Source organism: Neoarius graeffei, chromosome 1 (genome assembly GCF_027579695.1).
Source record: "Neoarius graeffei isolate fNeoGra1 chromosome 1, fNeoGra1.pri, whole genome shotgun sequence".
NCBI classification, from domain to species: Eukaryota; Metazoa; Chordata; class Actinopteri; order Siluriformes; family Ariidae; genus Neoarius; species Neoarius graeffei.
Window position 1 is genome coordinate 30,331,841 of NC_083569.1, and position 26,159 is coordinate 30,357,999.

At 41.0% G+C, this 26,159-nt stretch overlaps 3 non-coding genes and 2 gene segments (V, D, J or C); 3 read left to right on the forward strand and 2 right to left on the reverse strand.

The window, feature by feature from the left end:
- Positions 1-3,166: 3,166 nt before the first annotated feature.
- trnas-gcu (transfer RNA serine (anticodon GCU)) lies at positions 3,167-3,248 on the reverse strand. The gene has a single exon. It is a non-coding gene; the product is annotated as a tRNA-Ser (tRNA).
- An 11,148-nt stretch (positions 3,249-14,396) lies between these two features.
- On the forward strand, positions 14,397-19,734 carry LOC132884665 (T cell receptor alpha variable 12-3-like). The segment is given in 3 exon segments: positions 14,397-14,514; positions 14,679-14,971; positions 19,645-19,734. Coding segments are annotated over 3 exon segments (423 nt in total).
- Positions 16,046-16,237, forward strand: LOC132897333 (U2 spliceosomal RNA). The gene has a single exon (XR_009656303.1). It is a non-coding gene; the product is annotated as a U2 spliceosomal RNA (small nuclear RNA).
- LOC132895731 (U5 spliceosomal RNA) lies at positions 16,528-16,645 on the reverse strand. The gene has a single exon (XR_009655819.1). It is a non-coding gene; the product is annotated as a U5 spliceosomal RNA (small nuclear RNA).
- Positions 19,735-20,204: 470 nt separating the features above from the next.
- On the forward strand, positions 20,205-20,785 carry LOC132884675 (T cell receptor alpha variable 14/delta variable 4-like). The segment is given in 2 exon segments: positions 20,205-20,271; positions 20,469-20,785. Coding segments are annotated over 2 exon segments (384 nt in total).
- Positions 20,786-26,159: the final 5,374 nt, after the last annotated feature.

Genomic DNA, 26,159 nt, shown 5'->3' on the forward strand with positions numbered 1-26,159 from the left:
TTTATGGCTCTTTGATGGGATCCGCATCTTTGTGATCCGTTCTTTGAAAAGAGCCGTTCAAAAGACTGGCTCGTTTGGCTCTTTTTAAATATTTATTCAGTTTTAAGAAGACAGCGATGATTTATTCAGTTTTAAGAAGACGCCCCCTTTCGCCCCCCCATGGCGCCGGGCCTGCATACAATTATAGATGAAGGCAGTGATGTTACTCTGTCCTGCAGCTACAAATCAAGTGGTACAGGAAACTACCTGCACTGGTACAGACAATATCCAAAATCTAAACCTGACTTCCTTCTTTTTATATCCCAAAGTGGACATAAAAGTGACTCAATCCCACCCGTCTCTCTGCTGAAGTTGATGACAAGAATAAAAAAGTGGATCTGCTCATCTCCTCTGCTGCTGTATCAGACTCTGCACTATACTACTGTGCTCTGCGGCCCACAGTGACTGGAAATCCAACTGCACTGTACAAAAACTTTCACACAGTTATGTTATACTGAAGGCTGATCACTTGTCAAAGTTACATAATTCCAGATGATATAATATCAATGATATAATGAGTTAAAATAAATAAATGGAGGGTTAGATCAGTCAATAAAATATATATTCAGTGTGTCTTGGCTCGGGGTGGCAGGGTGGTGTAGTGGTTAGCGCTGTCGCCTCCCGGCAAGAAGGTCCGTGTTTGAGCCCCGTGGCCGGCGAGGGCTTTTCTGTGTGGAGTTTGCATGTTCTCGCCGTGTCCGTGTGGGTTTCCTCTGGGTGCTCCGGTTTCCCCCACAGTTCAAAGACATGCAGGTTAGGTTAACTGGTGACTCTAAATTGACCGTAGGTGTGAATGTGAGTGTGAATGGTTGTCTGTGTCTATGTGTCAGCCCTGTGATGACCTGGCGACTTGTCCAGGGTGTACCCTGCCTTTCGCCCGTAGTCAGCTGGGATAGGCTCCAGCTTGCCTGCGACCTTGTAGAAGGATAAAGCGGCTAGAGATAATGAGATGAGATGAGATGTTATACTGAAGGCTGATCACTTGTCAAAGTTACATAATTCCAGATGATATAATATCAATGATATAATGAGTTAAAATAAATAAATGGGGGGTTAGATCAGTCAATAAAATATATATTCAGTGTGTCTTGGCTCGGGGTGGCATGGTGGTGTAGTGGTTAGCGCTGTCGCCTCCCGGCAAGAAGGTCCGTGCTTGAGCCCCGTGGCCGGCGAGGGCTTTTCTGTGTGGAGTTTGTATGTTCTCGCCGTGTCCGTGTGGGTTTCCTCTGGGTGCTCCGATTTTCCCCACAGTCCAAAGACATGCAGGTTAGGTTAACTGGTGACTCTAAATTGACCGTAGGTGTGAGTGTGAATGGTTGTCTGTGTCTATGTGTCAGCCCTGTGATGACCTGGCGACTTGTCCAGGGTGTACCCTGCCTTTCGCCCGTAGTCAGCTGGGATAGGCTCCAGCTTGCCTGCGACCCTGTAGAACAGGATAAAGCGGCTAGAGATAATGAGATGAGGTGTCTTGGCTCGGTCTCCTGCTCCAGATCTATGTTCACACTCAGGATCACACTTTTTGGTTGCTAAGTACAATGATTTCGTAGATTTTTGTTGTTGTTGTCAATGGCTTCATAATATATTCAAAACACACACACACACACACACACAAATACTTTCAAGACTCATAATGGCCATTTTAGTCTTGCCTTGCCTGACCATAGTTTTAATTGATATCACTGTTTAAAGATCGTGATGGCCAAATGAGACTTCGAAGCGCATATCAAGAATAAGGGGGCAGATGAAGCTCCGCTTTGAGGCTTTGTATCGTTGAGCAGAAAACCACATGACCCATGATAAACAAGGCCTCGGTTGTGATTCACTAAAAGGTTCATTACTCAGACTCTCATTCAGCAGACTTCACTAGCGACCTACTGCTAAGAGAAATGTACAGCATGTTTAATTTCTACCTCACGTCAATATTCTGCCACTTTACATTATTCTTTGCATGTACAGTAATTTGCACAATGTTCCATTTTAAAATAACTTATGTCATCAGATTTTTTTATGCTTGTTTGTTTTACTTATTTGCCTGTATGTTATTTGGTTGACCCTCTGTCTCTCTCTTACACACACACACACACACACTTTCTCTTTTTCTATGGTCAGTATAATTTTGTCTGCACAATAAAAAGGTGTACATAAACATAAAGGGAGTAAGCTTTGTGTTCAGTGCTTGTGTGATGGGACTGTGAGTGCTACTGCAGCCATGCAGTGCACAGAGTAACTTTTAGGGGAACCTTTATTGATTCTTGTTGAGGAACAGATTTTTTTTCACTGTGTTTGGATTGAGGTGATTCCTTTTCTTCGAAATTCCCTCCCCAGCCTCATGTGGTTCCCTCATGTGACTTTCTTCGGAACGAGCCACGCCTCGAGGCGGAGCTTCATCTGCCACACCCCCTTATACTCGGCACGCGCTTTGGAGCCTCGGCTTCAGACGGCCATCACTACCGACCAATAATTGCTGATTATTGTCTGTCTGTATTTTGCCACAGCATTAAATCATAATGTATTTTGTGTGTGTGAGCAGTTTAAGGACAGTTCCCCCATTTCCCCCTGATGAAGCGATCAGCCAGGATGTGTTTCTATCTGACACTTAAAGACATTGATTTGAATTAAAAAGTCTGCAAAGGGAATAAATCTGAATTAATAGTACAGATCTTTGCACAGATAATGAGAAAAAGTGTCATGAATTCAGTTACAGGTGTTTACATTTTTCCTAAACCTTTGTTTGTTAAAATTGCATTTTATATACTGTATGTTAATATTTATTTATTTTTAAACCTTTATTCATCACATGCACACTTCAAGCACAGTGAAATTCATCCTCTGCATTTAACCCATCTGAAGCAGTGAACACACGCACACACCCAGTGAGCAGTCAGGGGTTCAGTACCTTTCTCAAGGGCACCTCAGCCCAAGGCCGCCCCACGTCAACCGAATTGCATGTCTTTGGATTGTGGGGGAAACCAGAGCACCCAGAGGAAATCCACGCAGACACAGGGAGAACATGCAAACTCCACACAGAAAGGCCCTCGCTAGCCGCTGGGTTCAACCCAGAACCTTCTTGCTGTGAGGCAACCGTGCTAACCACTACACCACCATGCCGCCCAAAAGGGCAGACATGCGACAAGGGTGGGATTCAAACCCACGCATGCAGAGCACAATGGATTAGCAGGCCATCACCTTAACCTCTCGGCCACCTCACCCACATTTATGTGTTTGTTTATTTCTTTTGTATGATGCAATGATCTTTGGTGTGTTAGTAACTCTGTTAAAGTCAAAACTCAGACTCATTAAAATTTTTGTTGGAACATTATTGCTGTATATTTATATAATAAGCCTGTTATGAAAATGTGAAAACTACATATTCAAAAATAAATCCATCTAAAATGCTCATCTGAAGTCTGACTGAAAATGAAATTATAATCATTTGAAACCAATTGGGCCGGCACGGTGGTGTAGTGGTTAGCGCTGTCGCCTTGCAGCAAGAAGGTCTGGGTTTGAGCCCTGTGGCTGGCGAGGGCCTTTCTGTGTAGAGTTTGCATGTTCTCCCTGTGTCCGTGTGGGTTTCCTCCGGGTGCTCTGGTTTCTCCCAAAGACCTGCAGGTTAGGTTAACTGGTGACTCTAAATTGACTATAGGTGTGAATGGATGTCTATGTGTCAGCCCTGTGATGACCTGGCGACTTGTCCAGGGTGTACCCTGCCTTTCGCCCGTAGTCAGCTGGGATAGGCTCCAGCTTGCCTGTGACCCTGTAGAACAGGATAAAGTGGCTACAGATAATGAGATGAAACCAATCGCAGCAAATTTTGTGCTCCTTTTCCTGATCAGAGGCTAATTATAGGATTGGATCAAAACACAGAAAATGAATTATTACATAATGCTGGTTTGGGCCATAAACCTGTGTTTTGTGCAAATCTTTTATTTCACTCCTTTTGAAGAAAAGTCCAACTTTATTCACGGATAATAATCCACGAACCACAACAAAATGCATTTGAAACCAATCGCAGTAAATTCTGTGCTGCTTTTCCTGATGGTAGAATAATTATTGGACTCGGACTGATGGGTTCGGAACCAAACAAAACCGCTTCCTCATAAAGCAACGCGGTGGAACAGAAAGACTTCACCGGCCAATCAGGCGGCACTTTCCTCATGAATATTCATGATTTCCCTGCCCACCTCGCGAAAATTGAAAGATGCATTCAGAATTTGGAATGTTTGTGTTTAAATCTTTACAATTCCCCCCCCCAAAAAAAATGCTCATTTGTAGAAGCAGCGAGATCAGGATCCCAGCAGCAACTCTGACACAGCGGTTATTCCTGCAGCACCACTGGGTTTATTCCCGCACCGGCAGCAATGAACTCTCAGTTTTCCTTTTCACTTCAACAACAAGCGCTTTAAACACCTCATTATTACAAAAAGGGTCAAAAATAGCAGTGAACAGGCGGAAACGCTCTCAGGAATAGAGTTAACAGCGTTCAGAGGGTTTTTGCTCAAAGCGACCTGTTCCTTATTGTTGGGCGAATCGGTTTATATCCATGATAATGAGCCTAAAGTTAGCGGCTAGTCAGAAAAGTCGGATCCGGTTGCTAAGCTAATTAGCTGTTAGCATTAGCACATTACTGTGTGAGTATTAAAGCTAACGGATACAAACACTGCAGATAATCTGATGAGTGTTAAAAACAGACAGATGCGCTCAAAATGTCATTAAATGTGTTAAAGTACAAATGAGCAGAAAAGAAAAAGTCTTCATGTTTTCAGAAATGTTAATGTGGGCAGAAATGACCCATTTGGCTAATGGTGTAAGGAATATAATAATCTCTCTAACTTGTGTGTGTTAGTTTGTGAGAAAAGTCTGATAGTTTACTGCAAGTCAAATAGTTACTCAGAAGAGGAATATTAAATAAACCAGATATAATAAATCATCTGCTTACAGAACATTTCTGATTAGATTTTTAGCATTAGAAACCTTTATTCCTTCATCTGAAGCAGTAAAAACATTGTTTGTTTGTTTGTTGCTTCAGATGAAGGAATAAAGGCTTCTAATCTGATTTGATTAAAAATCTAATCAGAAATTTTCTGTAACCAGATGATTTTTCCTGGCAACAAAATCCACCAATCAACAGACTTCACTTTTCTGAGGTTTAGGGCGGCACAGTGGTGTAGTGGCTCACACTGTCTCCTCACAGCAAGAAGGTCCTGGGTTCGAGCCCAGCGGCTGACGGGCCTTTCTGTGTGGAGTTTGCATGTTCTCCTTGTGTCTGTGTGGGTTTTCTCTGGTTTCCCCCACAGTTCAAAGACATGGTTAGGTATATTGGAGCCATGGGCTGAGGTGCCCCTGAGCACAGCCCCGAACCCCCAACTGCTCCCTGGGCGTTGTAGCATAGCTGCCACTGCTGTGGGTACGTATGTGTGCTCATTGCTCACTTGTGTGTGTTCAGTGCTTCAGATGGTTTAAATGCAGAGGAGAAATTTCACTGTGTGCTTCAGTCTGTGCTTGAGTGTACGGGTAACGAATAAAGGCTTCTTCTTAAATCTTACTCCGCTAGATAACGCATGTGCAGTACTGACACCGATACTAGTAAATAATCCTGTTATCATAGCAGTGTGATTCTTGCCATCTAAAAAGATCTCTTTTCTCTGTGAATCAAAGCAAACAAAAGCATGTCACATAAAATGATCAGTGATCGGGTTTATTTTACACCCAAATGCTTGACACTCAGCATCTTTAGGGTTGTTTACAACAATTTAGAAGCAGTGTGTCCACGAGCTCCACTAGCCTCGGTAAATCATGTTTGGAGCACTGGTCTATACGTAAAAATCTGGAGAGCTCATAGGCTCGTCAGAGTGAAGCCATCTGGCTGCCATATTACCACTCACATCAGAGTGGAACGGTCATATCTCTGCCTAGGAAGCTACACAAAACTGGACAAAGTATTGATGTAATTGGTGAGAAAAAAATTCCAAGAAAAATGCCTGCATGTGCAGCAGTGAACTGTACAAACTGTCAAGTCAAAGGTTGTGGATGGACATTTCACATGTGAGTATTGATAGTGTGTAATCATTTTTGCACGTGTGTGTGCAGTGCCATTTGCGTGGACCCACCTACAGCATTTTATGATGGTTTGCATGAGCAAAAGTAAAAAAAACCCAGAAAATCTGTCTCCACGTCTTGTCTGTTTTTGTTGAAAATCTGACAGTGATATCTGGGATGAGCACTGTGACCATGTCAGATTTTCCATGGATATGTCCCAAACTAGATCAAAACCAAGGTCTAGAGATGTTGAAAACTCAGGCTCAACAGGTCAAACTCAAAAAGAAGAATGAACTGAGTAAATTAGTCATTAGACTAAATGAAAGAAGGACCATAGCTTTAGGCAGAAATGGCAGTGAGGGATGCAAATAAAAAGAGATGTTATTGTTCTAGTTGGGTCAGTAGTTATTTTCATTTACCTAAGGCGAAGCACAAATGACAACGGTGATCATCTACACACGTCACGCCCAATTGCACAAATTGAAAAAAATGGGCATGATTTTCCATTTTAACATGATTTTAGTTTAAATTGAGTGCAATTTAAAATATCGGCATCCGATATACGATTTCCTGTACAAAGAAAAACTGAAATAATTTTTGTAAAAATAATTGCAGTAGTAAAAGACCCATTCAGAAAAAAATGATCAGAGACGGAACTGGGATGGGAGCACTAAAGATATGTAAGGAATGTGGGTAAAGATGAGAAAATAAGAAGAGGTAATGAAAGGAAAAAAAATGTCAGGAGATACTTTTCTGGGGGCAAATTTGATCAGACATGAAACTTGAACACAGAAGCCAAATACACGCAGTGTAAGTGATAAGATGGCAGCCAGATGGCTTCACTCGTCTCAACAGCAGGGAATAGGCTATGAATGTTCCAGATTTTTATGTTGAGCTTAGACTCTGTGACGTCACAATTTGTCCTCAGAGTGCGAAATTTGGAGAGAGAAAGATGGTGGCGCACAGAAACATTCTTCTTTTAAAATAAAATCTGTACACAGTATACAGGTACAAATATGAACGAATGAACACTCAAATGTCTTGTATGGAGAGATTACATCAGTATAAAGGAGCTTACTTTTTGGGTTTTGTTTGGCTTTAATTCAAGGCATTTAAAAAAAATATATTGTTTTAACCACTGAGGAATTTCTTTCTTTTACAAGCATATGAGCATGGGCAGGAGAGGCAAAGTGCAGCGAGGTACCCTTTGTTTCTTTCTTTTTCAGGCGAGCGAACACTGGCGGGACAGGCAAAGTGCAGTGAGGTATTCTTTCTTTCTTTTACAGGCAAGTGAATGCAGGTGGGAGAGGCGAAGTGCAGAGAGGTATTCTTATTATACAACTGGACAGTTCTGAGCAACTCCACAACTATACGACAGGCCAGAACTAAGTTCTTACAAAAAACTTTATTTTGCACTTTTCAGCAGCTTACTTCGCTTGCCCACACACACAAGTGTCCAGGTTGGGGAGAGCTCCCTTTCTCTGCTCTCTCTCTCCTTTTATAGGGCGTGGTCATTGGGGGAGACACAAACACAGGTTAATTCATGTCAGGTGCAGTGATTCTGCCACTTACCTTCCCTGACTCCGCCCTCCATTCACAGACTGATGCTTGACCACGCCTCCGCTGCCACAATCTTATTTTTGACCTCAGGAGGAGCCACAGTGGTTCATGTTTGTCTGCTCATGTGATCATGGGATTCTACGAGTCTTGGGTTGCACATCACTGAGGATCTCATCTGGGCCAAAATACTGTAAATCCCTGCAATGTCTTAATTTCCAGGAGGGACTGTACCCTTAGTACATTCACTCCATTCATGGGATCAACAGAGAGCATCCTGTGCAGCTGTACCACTGTACCACACCATGAACAATTGGATAGAAAGCTTTACAGAAAGGTCTACAGGGTGTGTGGTTGAGACCAATTCTGAACTTGAGTGATGTAGCTGAGGCTCTGTACGAGTTCAGGGTTTTTTTGTCAAGTTCAGCTATTTGCTGTAATGGTTTGTGAATTTAAAAAAAAAAATGACTTCATTTACACAGCAACACATTTTTCAGGGTAAACTGGGACATTGTTCATTTCAAGGAAACAAAATAAAACCAAACCAAACAAAAAAAAATCCTTGGTGTGTAAAAGTCTTTTCAAATCAAATCAAATCAAGTTTATTTGTACAGCGCTTTTAACAATAAACATTGTCGCAAAGCAGCTTTACAGAATTTGAACGACTTAAAACATGAGCTAATTTTATCCCTAATCTATCCCCAATGAGCAAGCCTGTGGCGACGGTGGCAAGGAAAAACTCCCTCAGACAACATGAGGAAGAAACCTCGAGAGGAACCAGACTCAAAAGGGAACCCATCCTCATTTGGGCAACAACAGACAGCCTGACTATAATATTAACAGTTTTAACAGGTATAACCCTCAACTGTCCTCATGGGGCCGTCCTTCACAGGAGTGGGGCGATAAAACTCCGACCAGACACAGGGCACCAGGATGGATCAAGCAGGTCCGAGGGGCAGAAGAGGCCAGCATCTCAATCCCAGGATCAACATGTAACTCAGAGGGACAGATGGGGGGGGGGGGGGGGAGAGAAAGAAAACACGTTGTTAGGTATGCCCTAAAAATGACAAGTATTAAATCTGTGTGGTAGGCTCACAGAGACGAGAGTCTTTACATCAGGCATGACGCACAATGGCATGTTAATATGGTAAAAAATATATCATGACCTGCTCTGGCTGGATGCTTGATTGGGTGATGGGAGCACACTCCTCAGCAATGATGAGATGCAGATGGGACCCTTAGGCCTGGCCAAGACAATTCAGTTACATTTCACCGGGTCTGGGACATGCGACAGAATGTCTGACGGCCGATTCCCTGCAGGCTACGATAGCCAGTCGAGGTCCCCACCGTCTCCACCAAAAGATTTCCTGTTGACTCCATGTAACTCAGAGGGACAGATTTGGGGGGGGGGGGGAAAGAGAAAGAAAACACAGGTGGTTAGGTATGCCCAATGTCACCTGAATAAGTAGGAACAGTATACATATTGCACCGAGTACAAGCAGGGACTCCGGCAACTAACTATGACAGCATAACTAAAAGGAGAGAGCCAGAAGGTAAGACAGGCATGAGGGAGCCCCGGGACATAAAGCAGCCAGCCACTGCACTGTCAACAAACTCGAGTGAGCAAGCGAGTGGGGACTGACAGCATCCATACATCCCAGTTTACCAAAACACTCTATGTCTGAGGACCCTCCAGATCTACTCCTTTACCTCATAAACACCATTAACAAAAGGCTTGACTAAACAGATATGTTTTCAGCCTAGACTTAAATGCTGAGACTGTGTCTGATTCCCGAACATTACTTGGAAGGCTGTTCCATAACAGTGGGGCTTTGTAAGAAAAGGCTCTGCCCCCTGATGTAGCCTTCACTATACGAGGTACCAGCAGATAGCCTGCACCTTTTGATCTAAGTAGGCGTGGCGGGTCATAGAGGAGCAGAAGTTCACTCAGGTACTGTGGTGCGAGACCATTTAGTGCTTTAAAGGTCAATAGTAGTATTTTATAATCAATACGAAATTTGATTGGGAGCCAATGCAGTGTGGATAAGACAGGCGTGATGTGGTCATATTTTCTAGTTCTAGTAAGGACTCTTGCTGCGGCATTTTGAACTAACTGGAGCTTGTTTATGCACTTATTGGAACATCCAGACAGTAAGGCATTACAATAATCCAACCTGGAGGTAACGAAAGCATGGACTAGTTTTTCTGCATCATGCAATGACATTAAATTTCTTATCTTTGCAATATTTCTGAGATGAAAGAAAGCTATCCGGGTGATGTTATCAATGTGAGTTTCGAATGAAAGACTGGGGTCAATAATCACTCCGAGGTCTTTTACTGCTGCACGTGAAGAAACAGAAAGGCCATCCAGAGTTACTGTGTAATCAGAAAACTTACTTCTAGCTGTATGTGGTCCTAGCACAAGTACTTCAGTCTTGTCAGAGTTAAGCAGAAGGAAATTTATAAGCATCCAGTGTCTAATGTCCTTAACACATTCCTCAATTTTATTAAGCTGGTGTCTCTCATCAGGTTTTGCAGAGACATACAACTGTGTGTCATCAGCATAACAGTGGAAACTAATACAATGTTTACGAATAATATCGCCCAGAGGTAACATATATAGAGAAAAAAGCAGTGGACCCAAGACAGAACCTTGTGGAACACCAAACTTTACCTCGGTACGTCTAGAAATATCACCATTTATATCGACATACTGATAACAATCAGTTAGATAAGACCTGAGCCAGGAGAGGGCCATTCCCTTAACTCCCACAACATTTTCTAGTCTATCCAGAAGAATGGAATGATCAATGGTATCAAATGCTGCACTAAGGTCAAGCAACACAAGTAGCGAGACACAGCCCTGATCAGACGCCAACAGTAGGTCGTTTACTACTTTAACCAGTGCTGTCTCTGTGCTATGATGAGGTCTAAATCCTGACTGATACATTTCATGGATGTTATTCCTATGTAAATATGAGCATAACTGCTGTGCCACAGCTTTTTCAAGGATCTTGGAGATAAAGGGGAGGTTTGATATTGGCCGATAATTGGACAGCTGACAGGGATCAAGGTCAGGTTTTTTAATCAGGGGTTTGATAACTGCTAGTTTAAAGGATTTGGGTACATAGCCAATCATAAGAGAAGAATTTATTATTTTTAGAAGCGGTTCAATTACTCCAGGCATTATCTGTTTGAATAGATGTGTCGGTAAGGGATCTAGTACGCAAGTTGAGGCTTTTGATGTAGAGATTAATGAGACTTTTCTCTTTCTCCACAAGATGGCATCGTCAGTTATCTTATTGTGGCCCAAACACAAGGACCCTGCTCACGTCCCTGAGAGATTTCGACTTCTTTGATTATGAATACTGCTTTTCAGGGCCGTTGACAGCTTTGGCTGGGCCCGGGACAAAATAATCTGAGTGGGCCCCCCCCCAAATAATCTGAGTGCCCCCCCCCCACACACACACACATGCGCGCGCACGCACATCGCCACACAGCAACCACCCACACCCAACCCCTCTTTTCACAGTCTCCATTCACTCCAACCCTTAAATAACAGGTATTCCAAGCCCATTATAACAGTCAACCATTTTATTTCAATATTTCAACATATTTACAGTTTGAACATTTCCTTAGTCTGCAACTATTCAGGTGCGAAATGCAATGTGCCGGACTTTTGCTGTGGCAAAGTCGTCAATAAGGTCATTGAAGTCCAGCTTCTTTGCAAGTTTGCGCTCTACAGAGAGCATAGCCAGCCCATTGAGCCTCTCCTGTGACATGTTTGAGCGCAGGTAGTTGATAAACCAAAATGATTGTTTACGGGATGGAACTGGGCCTCAATGAGAACGGAGTTATGGCTTTCCCAAAATCTGAACATAGAAGCATCACCACTAGTGATGTGTACAGTGAGTTTTTCAGTGTATTTTTTTGTCGTTTTTCATAAACGTCCTTTCCGTACTCGATTTAGAATGTTACAAAAAAAATTGACACCCTCCCAACCACGTAACATTAGCCTATCTGACCTGGGGGCTGACACGTTTATTACGGATAAACCAAAAGGATTACAACGTTGCCTGGATATAGAACTGGACCGAGAAGATTTCAAAATCTTAACGTGTAAGCAACAACAATAAAACAGAGGTTGTTTTATTCATTTAGGGCTTATTAGGCTACTTTCATTAATTGCGCTTTTCATACAGGCCTATCATTTTTCACTTGAGCAAGGGAATTGTTTGAAGAGTATCCAGTGTAAGCGAAAGTTTAATGTTTTGCAACAGACTAACCTCAAAACACCCCATTTATAGCCCATTCGTTACATTAAACTCTATCTAGCTGGCAATTTCACATGCCGTCGTATCTACACGGGATGATTTCCAACAAAATAAGGTTTAATTAACAAGAGGCAGCATTCCACGGGCTTTCAGCTAACCGGAGTCCAGCTCAGCGCAGCTCAGCAAGCGTGCCTAAAACATTTGGATATGATTGCCACATACATATACACATACAAACAGCCACTCAAATCTCCACTGCCAAGCCTCTACCTCTCCAACGCCAGATCCATGTAAACAACACGGACGATTTGGAATTACCTTATTCTATTCTATAATCGGCTGGTCAGTGCTATACTCAATACTTAAGTGACTTACCCATCCAGTGAGGATTATTTTGTTTACAAGATGCCACATCTGAGTCGCCGACAAATCCTGAATTTCTGTAAAGATAACTGTGCAGAGATTTATAAGCACGCAGTGCTTCACCACTGAACAGCGAGGGAAAGTTGATGAGCATACACGTCCGGGTATTCCGCTGGCAGTTCAAAATCCGGTCGTGAAAACTCCGTGCGGAAAGCCATAAGGGTCACAAATCTGTAGATCGTTTATTTTAGACATATATCTAGTTATCTGTTCATTAGAAAAATGAGCCGTGTAGTCCGTCGGTTGAAATTGATCCATTCTGTACACGAGTGCAGCAGTATTCAGCGGTGTTTTTGACCGACAAGATGGCGGTTGTGTACTTTCCGGTCACGTGACTGCAAGATCTCTATAGTGCCGTGTTATTTGGCGCCTTAATCAAAGACCAAACCATTTCTGCATTAGGGGTGGTACGTGGGTTCTTGAATCTATTTTCGAAGACAATAAAGGCAAAAGAACCAGAAATCATTCATTGAATGCAAATATAGCACATTTTTCTCCCCCAAATCAACACATTTTGAAAGTAAACAGAATGATTAATTGCATCTTCATGAGGGACCAGTTCTGGGCCCCCCCTCATGCCTGGGCCCGGGACAAAATACCCGGTTGTCCCCCCCTGTCGACGGCCCTGTTGCTTTTCACAATAATATACACTCTCTTCAATCATACAGAGTACTTTTATATGTAATACATTGAAAAAAAGACACAGAGATTGTACAGATAAAGAAAAGAGGCCTTTATTTGTCACATATACATTCAAGCACAGTGAAATTCTTCTCTGCATTTATCCCATGTGAAGCAGTGAACACACAACATCCCCATAGCAGTGGGCAGCTGTGCTACAGCGCCCGGGGATTAATTGAGGGTTAGGCGCCTTGCTCAAGGGCACTTCAGCCATGGATGTAGAGGGAAGGGAAAGTGCTGTTCATTCACTCTTCCCACCTACACATTTTCCTGCTCGTCCAGGGAATCAAATTGGTGACCTTCTCTAACCTTTAGGCCGTGGCTGCCCCAGAGATGTGAGATCTTATTGCAGTTGTGTTCTAGTCTTGATTCTGATTATTCGATCGAGCTGAATAGTATAATTCTCAACTCATCATCAACAAAATGACTTGTTTCTCTGAATTAATGAAGAAAATTGAAATTGGAGTCAGACTATAAATACAATTTGTTAATAATGTGCGATGTGTAATATATTTGTCTCCAGCATGGACAAGCACATTACAGCTGCAGTGAATAAAATGGGCTCTGGACAGGTTCACTTGTAATGGTGGCGCTGGCGGTGTTTGTGACTGGATAATGTAAATGTTCTATTTTGCTTCCACAGTTTCATGTTAAAATGATAACTAGCAACCAAGATATATATGTATATATTTTTTAGTTTCCAGGTTTATAAAGCAGAACAATCATATTTAAATTATATGAGTCAAATGAATGAATGAATGAATGAATGAATGAATGAATGAATATTTATTCATTCATTAATTGAAAGAAAGAAAGAAAGAAAGAAAGAAAGAAAGAAAGAAAGAAAGAAAGAAAGAAAGAAAGGTAGGCCAGGCAGAACACTAGGTGACAGGGAGGAAATAAGAAAGGAAATAAAACATCCAGTCTCTCTCTCTCTCTCCTTAAGACCTCATGGTTTGCTGGAATCTTTCATAGTATGACCAAGAGCAGCAGCTGGTTTGTTCCTCACCTCAGTAAAATAACAGGTTTTGTCATTACAAATTCCATAAATCAATTACATTATAATAACAATAGCAATAACTTGTTATACTATTTTTTTATCATGACATTTATTTACAGCAATTTCTGATAAGGCCAAAGCCCCTAATGCAGTAAAACTACTTATAAAACATATATAACAGGAAATTTAAACATTTATTTATTTATTTATTTGATTATATTTTTACAGAATAGAGTGATTGATTTTTCATAATTCCATGAATTCTGCTGACAGTCGGAGTTGAAGACAGGTTCCCCATGTGAGGCTGAATGTAAAGCCAGGATGCTTCAGTAAGAATCAACAATCTGTCAGTAACAATGGTGACACTGTCATGTGGTGCTGTGGGCTGGAGCTTCATGAACCTTTATGATGTGAACATATCATAGTACAGAAAGAACACTTTCACTCAGCTGAGACCATTCATCATGTTCACTGTTATATTCATGTGTCTGTGGCTTTCACTCGGTGAGTTAACTTTGACTTTTTGTGATTGCAGAAATATTAAGCGTTGAATTAGTGATTTATTCGTCTGTGTGGTGGGAAGAAAAATCAGAATGTGGGTCTGACTTATGTAGTTCTGGCTTAATTGTTTAATGTATAAAAACATTATGTTCTCTTCTCTATGACAGGTGACTCCATGGCAGATTCAATCGAGACACATTTCACTCATACAGTGATAGATGAAGGCAGTGATGTTACTCTGTCCTGCAGCTACAAAAAATTCAGTGGTACAGTGACCAACCTGTACTGGTACAGACAATATCCAAACTCTAAACCTGAGTTCCTTCTGTATATCTTACCAAGTGGACTCCAAAGTGACTCTAACTTACCACGTCTCTCTGCTAAAGTTGATGAAAAGAATAAAAAAGTGCATCTGCTCATCTCCTCTGCTGCTGTATCAGACTCTGCACTATACTACTGTGCTCTGCAGCCCACAGTGACAGGAAATCCAACTGCACTGTACAAAAACTTTCACACAGTTATGTTACACTGAAGGCTGATCAACTTCCAAAGTTACATAATTCCAGATGATATAATATCAATGATATAATGAGCTAAAATAAATAAATGGGGGGTTCAATAGGTCAATAAAATATATATTCAGTATCTCTTGGCTCTGTCTCCTGCTACACTGTAAATAAATAAGACATGTCTAGGGTATTTACGGTACATGAAACACCAGGATATTTAAATAATCCTTCAGTGTCTTCTAGGAAGACAAAGAGGATGTAAGAAAACACGCATGGCTATTATAAAGACACCAGCGTCTATCAGTCGACACAAGACGCATCTTCAATTGGCCTATAAGCTTGTAAGCATGATCTCCCAAGCCAAGTATAGATCTTTAACAATTTATTTGGGCATGAGCTCTGTTAAATGTTTTAATGTTAGGAAAAAAGTAATAGCTACATATCTGTACTAAAAAAGAAGATAAACCCAACCTTACAAGCCGCATATAGGCCTACTGAAACAAACTACTTACTTTAGATGGGCCTGTTAAACATGTCCCTGGCAGCTTATTTGTTTGTATTATTCATTCTTTTTTTTAAATTTGGTTTTCTTCATCACTTCACAGTAATCACTTATTAAAACTCATGCAGCAAACCTAAGTCTGAATTCAAGACACCGGCATCTTTGTGAACCGTGCTGAGAAACACTGTGAGAAACACTGGGGTATTTACCATTGCACGCGAGTCAGCAGCAGTAATAACCACGTGATGCTGTTCAACCAATCACGGAGCAGCGCGGACATTTTGACCTGCAATTCACATCCAGCAGTTGCTACCAGACTCACAGTCATTGCTCACTCATCATATATTTTTTGGTTCATTGTTACCAGTAGATCGAGCTTGTATAATGATAAGCATCAATAATTTACTGATTTGTTAGTGTTACAGTGAGAGTATCATTCTGTTGATTGCCTTACATTACGTGTGAAGCTGCCAAATTTAGCTAAAGAAAATCTGTATTGGTGTCACCAGACTATAAAGCATGTTAACCTTCTTAGCACTTTTGGCTAAGATCAAGTGTAGTATCTGTTTTTATCAGTTTAATATCTGATATGTTCTCTAAATGAGGATGTTATATTAAACAGATGTTTAGAACAGGGAGCTGGAATAGGGGCTTGCTCCTTCTGCTCCACACATCAACCTGCTATTGTAGTACCTCCAGGAATGGTGCCCTTGTTCCCAAAACAAGGGAAAACTTTTTTTTTTTGTGCACCAATTTAATGTTTGATATGTTGTCTAAATGACAATGTATTAAATGTATTTTTTAGAGTAGAGAGCTGGAATAGGAGCTTACGCCTTCCGTTCCATGCATCAACATGGTATTATAACAGTTCTATTGTTCCAAAATTACAGCTGAATCCTTTTGGAGAGAGACATCGTTTTGTGTGTGTGTGTGTGTGTGTGTGCGCGCGCAGGGGTGTGTTTCCATGTAAAAAGCTCGATATAACATTTGATCACCAAAAATATCCAGCTCTGCCAGAGTAAAGCCTGCAAAAAAATAAGTTGAACTCATTAACGTTCCTCTCCACGGAAATCTTTAGTAAAAGTTGAAAGATTTATGCATCAATGAAGAGAAACCTGAGCTGCACTTAACACTGGATCAGGTTAGTGACACTGTATTGGAGGTGCAGAAAGCTGGTAGAGGGTAAGGTGGCCTGGGCCAATCTCTTACACCTTTACAGCTTTATTAGCCATTGCACACAGGCAGATAAATATCTGACCAACAAGCTTTTTTGATTAATAAATAAGTAAGTAGGGGGTGGGGGGTGTTGAATTTTGAAAAGGAACAGTTGAGTGTTGTGTGATCTGTCTAATGAAAAAGTAGGGGAAAGAATTACTGCAGACTAACGGTCCAGTTACTTGTTGAGCATGGAGAAAATGGCGGCATGGTAGTGTAGTGGTTAGTGCTGTCGCCTCACAGCAAGAAGGTCCAGGTTTGAATCATGTCTAATCTTTAGAATAAACAGTTTAACTAGTCAGCAGGCTGAACAAACTCTAGCCATGTATTTAATCACAACCCAGTTGACTAACACAGGAAACACCTTAGGAATATTCATGCAGTTAGACTGATATACAGTGGAATAGGCTCATTAAAATAAAGCTGAACAATTAAATTGCAGTAGTTAAATTCTATTATGCAGCAGATCACCTCAACAGCAAGCAGTGTACATTTCCTAATTTTTTTTTTATTTGTTTGCTTGTGATTGATGCATGTCATACCTTAGGACATTCCATGTAATTCCACTGAAATGCAATGGAGTGCATTTGTTAAATAAAGTGAAAATAAACAGTTACTGTATATTTGAATTAATTAACTGTTTATTAGTTCAATGCATGTGTAGCATTAATGAGCCTATAATGTTCCATAGAGAAGAAAATTATCGCACTGTCTGCTAATATCACATAAACTACAGAAGGTCCTTATACTCATGAATTGTGTAATATTATCAGAACATTCAGCGACATGCGGAATTATCACACATGATTAACTGTATTATCTACATTCAATATTTGTTTTAATGATTTGATTTAAATAATTATGACTCCATCTTTTTAATTTCTAGTTAAAAGATGGCAGAATGTACAAGATTATTCACTGAGAGATTGATGCTAGAATTGATATGACTGTAAAAGTAGGTGGAGCGAGATGTGGTGAGATACAGTTTAGACAGTTACACAGAGTTACTGCCATTTATATCGACTGCAAGAGAGACACAGCAATCATGTTACTCTTCTTTGTTTTTATAGTCATTAATACCTTTGGTAAGTCATTTATATTATACACAAACTTCAGGTGGATGCTGGAGATTTTTGTACTGACACCTAAACATGATGATTTAGTTGGTTTAAAAAAAAAAAGTCCCTAAACAATGAAAATAGAAATGTTTATGTTGTTGCAATGTCTTTACTGCAGGTGCTGTTGACAGCAGCATTAAATCAGACCAAACCATTATATCTTCAGCTGAGGGCAGCAAAACCACACTGACCTGCACATATGATGACTCGGCTAGAGATCTCCACTGGTATCGACAAAAGCCTCAATCAGGACCAGAGTTTCTTCTGATGATTACTATATCTTCAAATTATGTCACTGAAGCTAAACAACCTGACCCAAGACTGTCTATCAGACTTCGTAAAAAGGAAAAGAAAGTAGATGTGGAGATCTTTCCTGCTGCAGTATCAGACTCTGCACTGTACTACTGTGCCATGGAGCCCACAGGGACACAAAACTCAAACACACTATACAAAAAGTGCAGACTGATTTTTTTCCCCTCAGGAGGGAGAGCTGTTTACCTGTTTCATTCAAATACAGTTTTCTGTCTGAGTTCCCAAAGTTTGATATTTATTTGCTTTGAATATCTACAACCCTCGTCTTTGGTAATGCTTTCTTTGAGCAATTAATGGGGGGAAAGTTACACTTCCTATGACGATGTAACACAATGTTCAGACCTTAATATGAAGAAATAGTTTGAGATTCTGATTCATAATTTAACACGATGGTTTCCACCCTCATTATTTAACAGCTTATAAAATAGCACTTGATCCAGTACACTGATGTTAGCAGTCAGCTTTCTCAGGCAGCTGTCTGTTCCTCCGATTGATCTGACGTCTGAAGAAGAAGAACTGACAGCACAAGTTAGCAGCTAACAAGCAATCTGTAACAGTCCCTGATGTGGCTGGAGCACAGAAGAACAGCAGGTGGGAGTTGATGTTCACACACACACTTTATTTTTCCTATTTTCTTTGCTTTTTAGCTTTAATCTCATGCAGTCACACACAACGCACACGTTTTCTGGTTGAGAGAGCTCCCCTTCTCTGCTCTCCCCCTCATTTTATGCTCCGCCATCTCTGCAACACACACACACACACACACACACACATTAACTGACAACAGGTGTAATGACGTGGCCACTCACCTTCCCTGACCCCGCCCTCCATGCACAAACTGATGCTTGGCCACGCCTCCGCTGCCACACTATCAAATTCAGTAAACACAAAGCCTTGTTGAATAGAAAAGAGCTCTCAGAGGCAGTGTCTTGCAAAAGTATTCATCCCCCCTGGTGTTTGTCCTGTTTCATTACATTAAAAGATGGAATTAAAATGGATTTTTGGTGGGTTAGCACCATTTGATTAGCACAACATGCCTACCACATTAAAGGTGAAAATTTTTGGTTTATGGTGACACAAACAATAATTAAGATAAAAAAAACAGAAATCTGGAGTGTGCATAGGCCCCCCCCCCCCCCAAAAAAAAAAAAAAAAAGTCAATACTTTGTTGAGCGAGCTTTTGCTGTAATTCTCTATCGGAATCTATACTTATGACTTTCTGTTTATTCTATTGAAATAAATATATTATGGGGTGGCATGGTGGTGCAGTGGTTAGTACTGTCACTTCACGGCAAGTAGGTTATGGGTTTGAACCTTTCTGTTTGGAGTTTGCATGTTTTCCCCATGCCTGCGTGGGTTTCCTCTGGGTGCTCCAGTTTCTTCCCACAGTCCAAAGACATGCAGATTAGGTCAACTGGGGACTCTAACTTGCCCATAAGTGTGAATGTGAGTGTGTATGGCTGTTTCTCTGTGTTAGCCCCACAATAGCTTGGCGATCTGTCCAAGGTATACCCCTCCACTGTCAGCTGGTATTGGCTCCAGCTCACCCGACACCTGCAATGAATAAGTGGTATAGAAAATGAATGAATGACTGAATATATTATAGTGGCTCATATTTATCTATAACTCTTTTCCAACAATATTATCATAAATTTCAGCAAAACATGTACATTAACAGAATTAACATACATCATAAACTATATTATCCACAGTTAATATTTGTTTTAATGAATGTATTGTTACTCCATCTTTGTAATCCTGCTGCAGTATCAGACTCTGCACTGTCGTCCTGCACCCTGGAGCTCACAGTGACACAAAACTCAAACAGACGGCCTTCTCCAAACTCGGTCAGATTAGGCTGAAGTCAGATTTAATTTAAACTTTAGTTATTGATATTAATGAGCCAATAGGAAGTCCATACAGTGTTTGACAGCAGCACTTCCTGGGTGTGCACTTCTTACAGATGTGTTCCCTCATGTGGAAAGTTCAGCACATACAGCACTATTATACAGAGTCCTCACAGAGCTGTGTTCAGAAATGGCTCAACCATACAATTTACTGTACACAGTGAGATACATCCCACTGATTCTCACTGTCGCTACAGGTAATTAACTTTCATCAGCTCATCATTACCTTAATTAGTACAATCATTAATTATTACAATAGATTTTAACTGCTAAATCATTGTATTAATTAACACACATGTTTGTTTTCATCTAGTAATTTCTTAATTTATTAAGTCTGTATTTGGTTTAAAAAATACTTAACTGATTTATTTATTCCTATTCTTTTTAACAACAGGCAGTTTTGCAGACAAAATTGGGCCGACAGATGAAGATGCCAACATTGTCAGGAAAGAAACAGACACTGTTACTCTGAAATGTTCATATGAGTCAAGCAGTGAGGGCATTTTTCTTTACTGGTACAAACAATATCCGAACAGCGCACCACAGTTTTTACTGTATAAAGGCGCAAGGTCAGGCACAGGTTATGAGAGCACTCCTGATGATCGTCGATTAGAGTCGAAAACAACCAGAGACTCCACTGAACTTACTATCAGAGGTCTAAAGCTCTCAGATTCTGAGCTCTATCACTGTGCTCTTAGAGTTACACAGTAATACAGAGTCATTAAAAGGCTGTACAAAAACATACAAATGGTATATATGAAGCTTCTAAAACCACAGATTAAAGATATTCCCTTTACCAGCTCATCAGTTAAGCACAGACACAAACACCGTTTGTGGTAACACATGCACCTGGAGGAAATAGAATAGAATAATAATGAGGGATTAACACAACAACTCCACATTAATCACAGTGAATTCACAAACCGACATGTTTCATTCTCCAAAATATTTTAATGACACTTCCAGATCCATTGTGACAGGTTTTGCTGGTTTGCACTGGAATAAAACTAATTAACTCTTTTCTGGGTTTCCCCATAAGCTACTGTCATCAATTTTCATTTGTTCATTCATTCACTCATTCATTTGCTCATGTGTTTATTATGCATGTAGGTATATATGTATGAACAGATGTGACTTTGATCATACAGATACAAAAAAAAAATGAAATAGAAAAATAAGAAAATTCCCAGTGGAAATTGCTTTTCCTTTTTTCCATCACAAGATTTGATTGCACTGAACTTTGATGAATATGGGTCATGTATATCATGTAAACAAAATTATGTGATTAAGGGATGATGACTCTAAACTTTCATCAAGCACTATTTTTTTCAATTTATTCTGTGATTCAAACTTTCAAACATGCATTTAGGTGGATTGATCACACTAAATTTCCTATACACTCACTGTCCACTTTATTAGGAACACATGCACATTCTTGCAATTATCTCATCAGCCAATCATGTGGCAGCAGCATAAAAAAAAAATAAAATCCTACATATACAGGGCAAGAGCTTCAGGTAATGTTCACATCAAATATCAGAATGAAGAAAAAGTGTGATCTCTGTGATTTTGATCATGGCATAGTTGTTGGTACCAGAAAGGCTGGCTTGAGTATTTCAGAGACTACTGAGTTTTCCACACACACCAGTCTCTATAGATTACACAGGATGGTGAGAAAAACAAACAAACAAACAAACTGAGTGAGTGACAGTTCTCTGGGTAGAAACACCTTGTTTATAACAGAGGAAAATGGCCAGAGGAAAATGGCCAGATTAGTTTGAGGTGCAAGGAAGGATATACTAACTCAAATAATCACTTTTTACAACTGTGGTGAGCAGAAAAGCATCTCAGCATGGACAAAACACCAAACCTTGGGTTGGCTACAATAGCAGAAATCCACATCAGGTTCCACTCCTGTCTGCCAAGAGCAGGAATCCGAGGCTATCATGAGTTTTTGCACTCATTTCTAAGTTTCACATTTTTAAAAACTGTACACTGAGACGCTACTATTTGTCTTGTGGATCCCTTGTTTTTTAGTCAGTCGTGGAACCCTTATTCAGCTCCAAGAAGAGAAAAAGAGGAGGGGATATTGATTTCCAGAAGTGCTTCATATGTCAACAAGACTGGAAGGAACAAGAACGACAAAACTTTACATCAAGCAAGTGAATCGGGAACAATGAATTTAAAGACCAAAGCTGAAGAATGCATAAGATATAAAGATGAGGAATATTTTGAGATTTTTGAATATTTACAAAAGCACATGGATCTCGACCCCAATAGCATCAAGTGGCATAAAACATGCTATTCTCAATTCACAAATGCAACAGAAATAACAAGACTGAAGAAGCGGTTTGAAGCAACAAGGTCAAAACCCATGGTGAATGTGAATGGTCCGCCAGCTGCATAAACAGTTGTGACCCTGAGGATGAGTAGGGTATCTAGCAAAGAACATGCTCTTGGGTCAGTGATAATTAAGTGTTAGCTATATAAATCTGTATAAAATGTACATTACTGAAGCTGTTTCAAAGCATATATTAGTGTTATTAATCTTCAGCCCTGTTAATATTGAAGACATTGCTATGATGTTCACAATAAACATTTCATACTTTGCAGAAATAAATGTTCTTGTACGTTCCTTAATTAGGGCCCGAGCCCTATGGGCGAAGGCCCTATTGTTCTTGTAAGAGTTCACTATTATTATTCTTCTTCCGTCTTCTTCTTCTTCTTCTTCTTCCGTCGGGCGAAGGCCCTATTGTTCTTGTAAGAGTTCACTATTATTAGGGCCCGAGCCCTATGGGCGAAGGCCCTATTGTTCTTGTAAGAGTTCACTATTATTATTCTTCCGTCTTCTCTTCTTCTTCTTCTTCTTCCGTCTTCTTCTTCTTCTTCTTTATTTTTCTCCGCTGTTGGGCCATTTTCGGGGCGCTTGCCATGGGCGAAAACGCACGAAATTTGGCGCCAGTTCCGAGAATTGCCACCGCTACTCAGAACCAGAAGCCCAAACTTGGCCGGGGCTCAGGGCCTCTATAGCGCCCCCTAAGTCGTTGTGATTTTGGCCTCCCGCTTTAAGGTGCCTGGGTGCCATGTACTTTGTAGTAGTGGCATGCCATTTGGTACGCGTATGTGTCTCACTAAGCCGGACAAAAATGTAATGCCAACGCATTAGCCACGCCCAACAGGAAGTGAGGTAATTTCACTTTTGTGCGAAATGCATGGCCATGAAGACGGCGCAACTCCTCCTAGACCGTTCATTGGAATGTCACCAAAATTGATACACATCATCGACAGACATGGCTGACAAAAGTTACTAAATACGTTTCATGTAGGATAAAGCGTTCAGAAGTTATACGTCAATCAATTTTCGATGCAAAATTTTACATGCTTAAAAATTCATAACAAATCTTCTGATTGCTCAAACCTGCTCATACTTCACACGCAAATCTCTCATTGGGCTTCTGACATGTTACCCAATTTCTGTGATATTTCGCCACTGGGGGCGCTATTTTTGGGCAAAAATTCCAATCTTACCTCAAATTTGGTCAAACTTCATGGCCACCCTCTTTCTACCTCCCATGTCATGTATGCCACATTTTGGAAATTTTCGTCCATGGGGGGCACTGTTCTTGGCCGACGCAATTGCTCCAAAACGGGTTTTTGGTTAATAATTGCATGATGCTTTTCCTTCACACCACTACCTTGTGATAGTACGTTGCTGTTGTAGACACTTCCTTTTCCAACTCATAATCGCTCATGTACAGCTTAGCGCCACCTTCTGACATGGGAAAAACCAAAAAATTTATTCTTCTAAAATCTATATCTCATCTTCTATTTACTGAATTGTCATCAAACTTCATACGCAAACTCTTCATAGCTCACCTGACATATACGCCAAATTTTGTGCACTTTCGCCACTGGGGGCGCTATTTTTGGGCAAAAAATCCAATCTTTCCTCAAATTTGGTCAAACTTCACGGCCACCCTCTTACTACCTCCCATGTCATGTATACCACATTTTGGGAATTTTCGTCCATGGGGGGGCGCTGTTTTTGGCCGACGCAATTGCTCCAAAACGGGTTTTTGGGAAATAATTCCATAATGCTTTTCCTTCACACCACTACCTTGTGATAGTACGTTGCTGTTGTAGACACTTATTTCTCCAACTCATAATCGCTCATGTACAGCATAGCGCCACCTACTTACATGGGAAAAACCAAAAAATTTATTCTTCAAAAATCTATATCTCATCTTCTATTTACTGAATTGTCATCAAACTTCATACGCAAACTCTTCATAGCTCACCTGACATTTACGCCAAATTTTGTGCACTTTCGCTATTATTATTAGGCCCCGAGCGCCGTACAGTGCGAGACCCTATTGTTGCCATGTGTCCAATTCTGTGCTTTGTCGCCATTGTGGGAGTAATGTCTCTTGCCGAGGACGCTGTGGAAGGTATTTCGCGGGGACGCATGCCCCCGCCCCCCTTGGCCGCTGGCGCGAGGGCCCGTCGAGGCCGCTTGCGGCTTTAATTATTCTTCTTCCGTCTTCTTCTTCTTCTTCCGTCTTCTTCTTCTTCTTTATTTTTCTCCGCTGTTGGGCCATTTTCGGGGCGCTTGCCATGGGCGAAAACGCACGAAATTTGGCACCAGTTCCGAGAATTGCCACCGCTACTCAGAACCAGAAGCCCAAACTTGGCCGGGGCTCAGGGCCTCTATAGCGCCCCCTAAGTCGTTGTGATTTTGGCCTCCCGCATTAAGGTGCCTGGGTGCCTTGTAGTTTGTAGTAGTGGCATGCCATTTGGTACGCATATGTATCTCACTAAGCCGGACAAAAATGTAATGCCAATGCATTGGCCACGCCCAACAGGAAGTGAGGTAATTTCACTTTTGTGCGAAATGCATGGCCACGAAGACGGCGCAACTCCTCCTAGACCGTTCATAGGAATGTCACCAAAATTGATACACATCATCTACAGACATGGCTGACAAAAGTTACTTAATACGTTTCACGTAGGATAAACCGTTCAGAAGTTATGCGTCAATCAATTTTCGATGCAAAATTTTACATGCTTAAAAATTCATAACAAATCTTCTGAATGCTCAAAACTGCTCATACTTCACACGCTAATCACGCATTGGGCTTCTGACATGTTACCCAATTTCTGTGATATTTCGCCACTGGGGGCGCTATTTTTGGGCAAAAAATCCAATCTTTCCTCAAATTTGGTCAAACCTCACGGCCACCCTCTTACTACCTCCCATGTCATGTATACCACGTTTTGGGAATTTTCGTCCATGGGGGGCGCTGTTTTTGGCCGCCGCAATTGCTCCAAAACGGGTTTTTGGTAAATAATTCCATAATGCTTTTCCTTCACACCACTACCTTGTGATAGTACGTTGCTGTTGTAGACACTTATTTTTCCAACTCATAATCGCTCATGTACAGCATAGCACCACCTACTGACACGGGAAAAACCAAAAAATTTATTCTTCAAAAATCTATATCTCATCTTCTATTTACTCAATTGTCATCAAACTTCATACGCAAACTCTTCATAGCTCACCTGACATATACGCCAAATTTTGTGCACTTTCGCCACTGGGGGCGCTATTTTTGGGCAAAAAATCCAATCTTTCCTCAAATTTGGTCAAACTTCACGGCCACCCTCTTACTACCTCCCATGTCATGTATACCACATTTTGGGAATTTTCGTCAATGGGGGGCGCTGTTTTTGGCCGACGCAATTGCTCCAAAACGGGTTTTTGGTGAATAATTCCATAATGCTTTTCCTTCACACCACTACCTTGTGATAGTACGTTGCTGTTGTAGACACTTATTTTTCCAACTCATTATCGCTCATGTACAGCATAGCGCCACCTACTGACATGGGAAAAACCAAAAATTTTATTCTTCAACAATCTATATCTCATCTTCTATTTACTCAATTGTCATCAAACTTCATACGCATACTCTTCATAGCTCACCTGACATATATGCCAAATCTTGTGCACTTTCGCCCCTGGGGGTGCTGGTTATGGCAAAAATGATATTGCAGCTTCTGATTTGTCAAACTTGGCAAGCAAACTCTT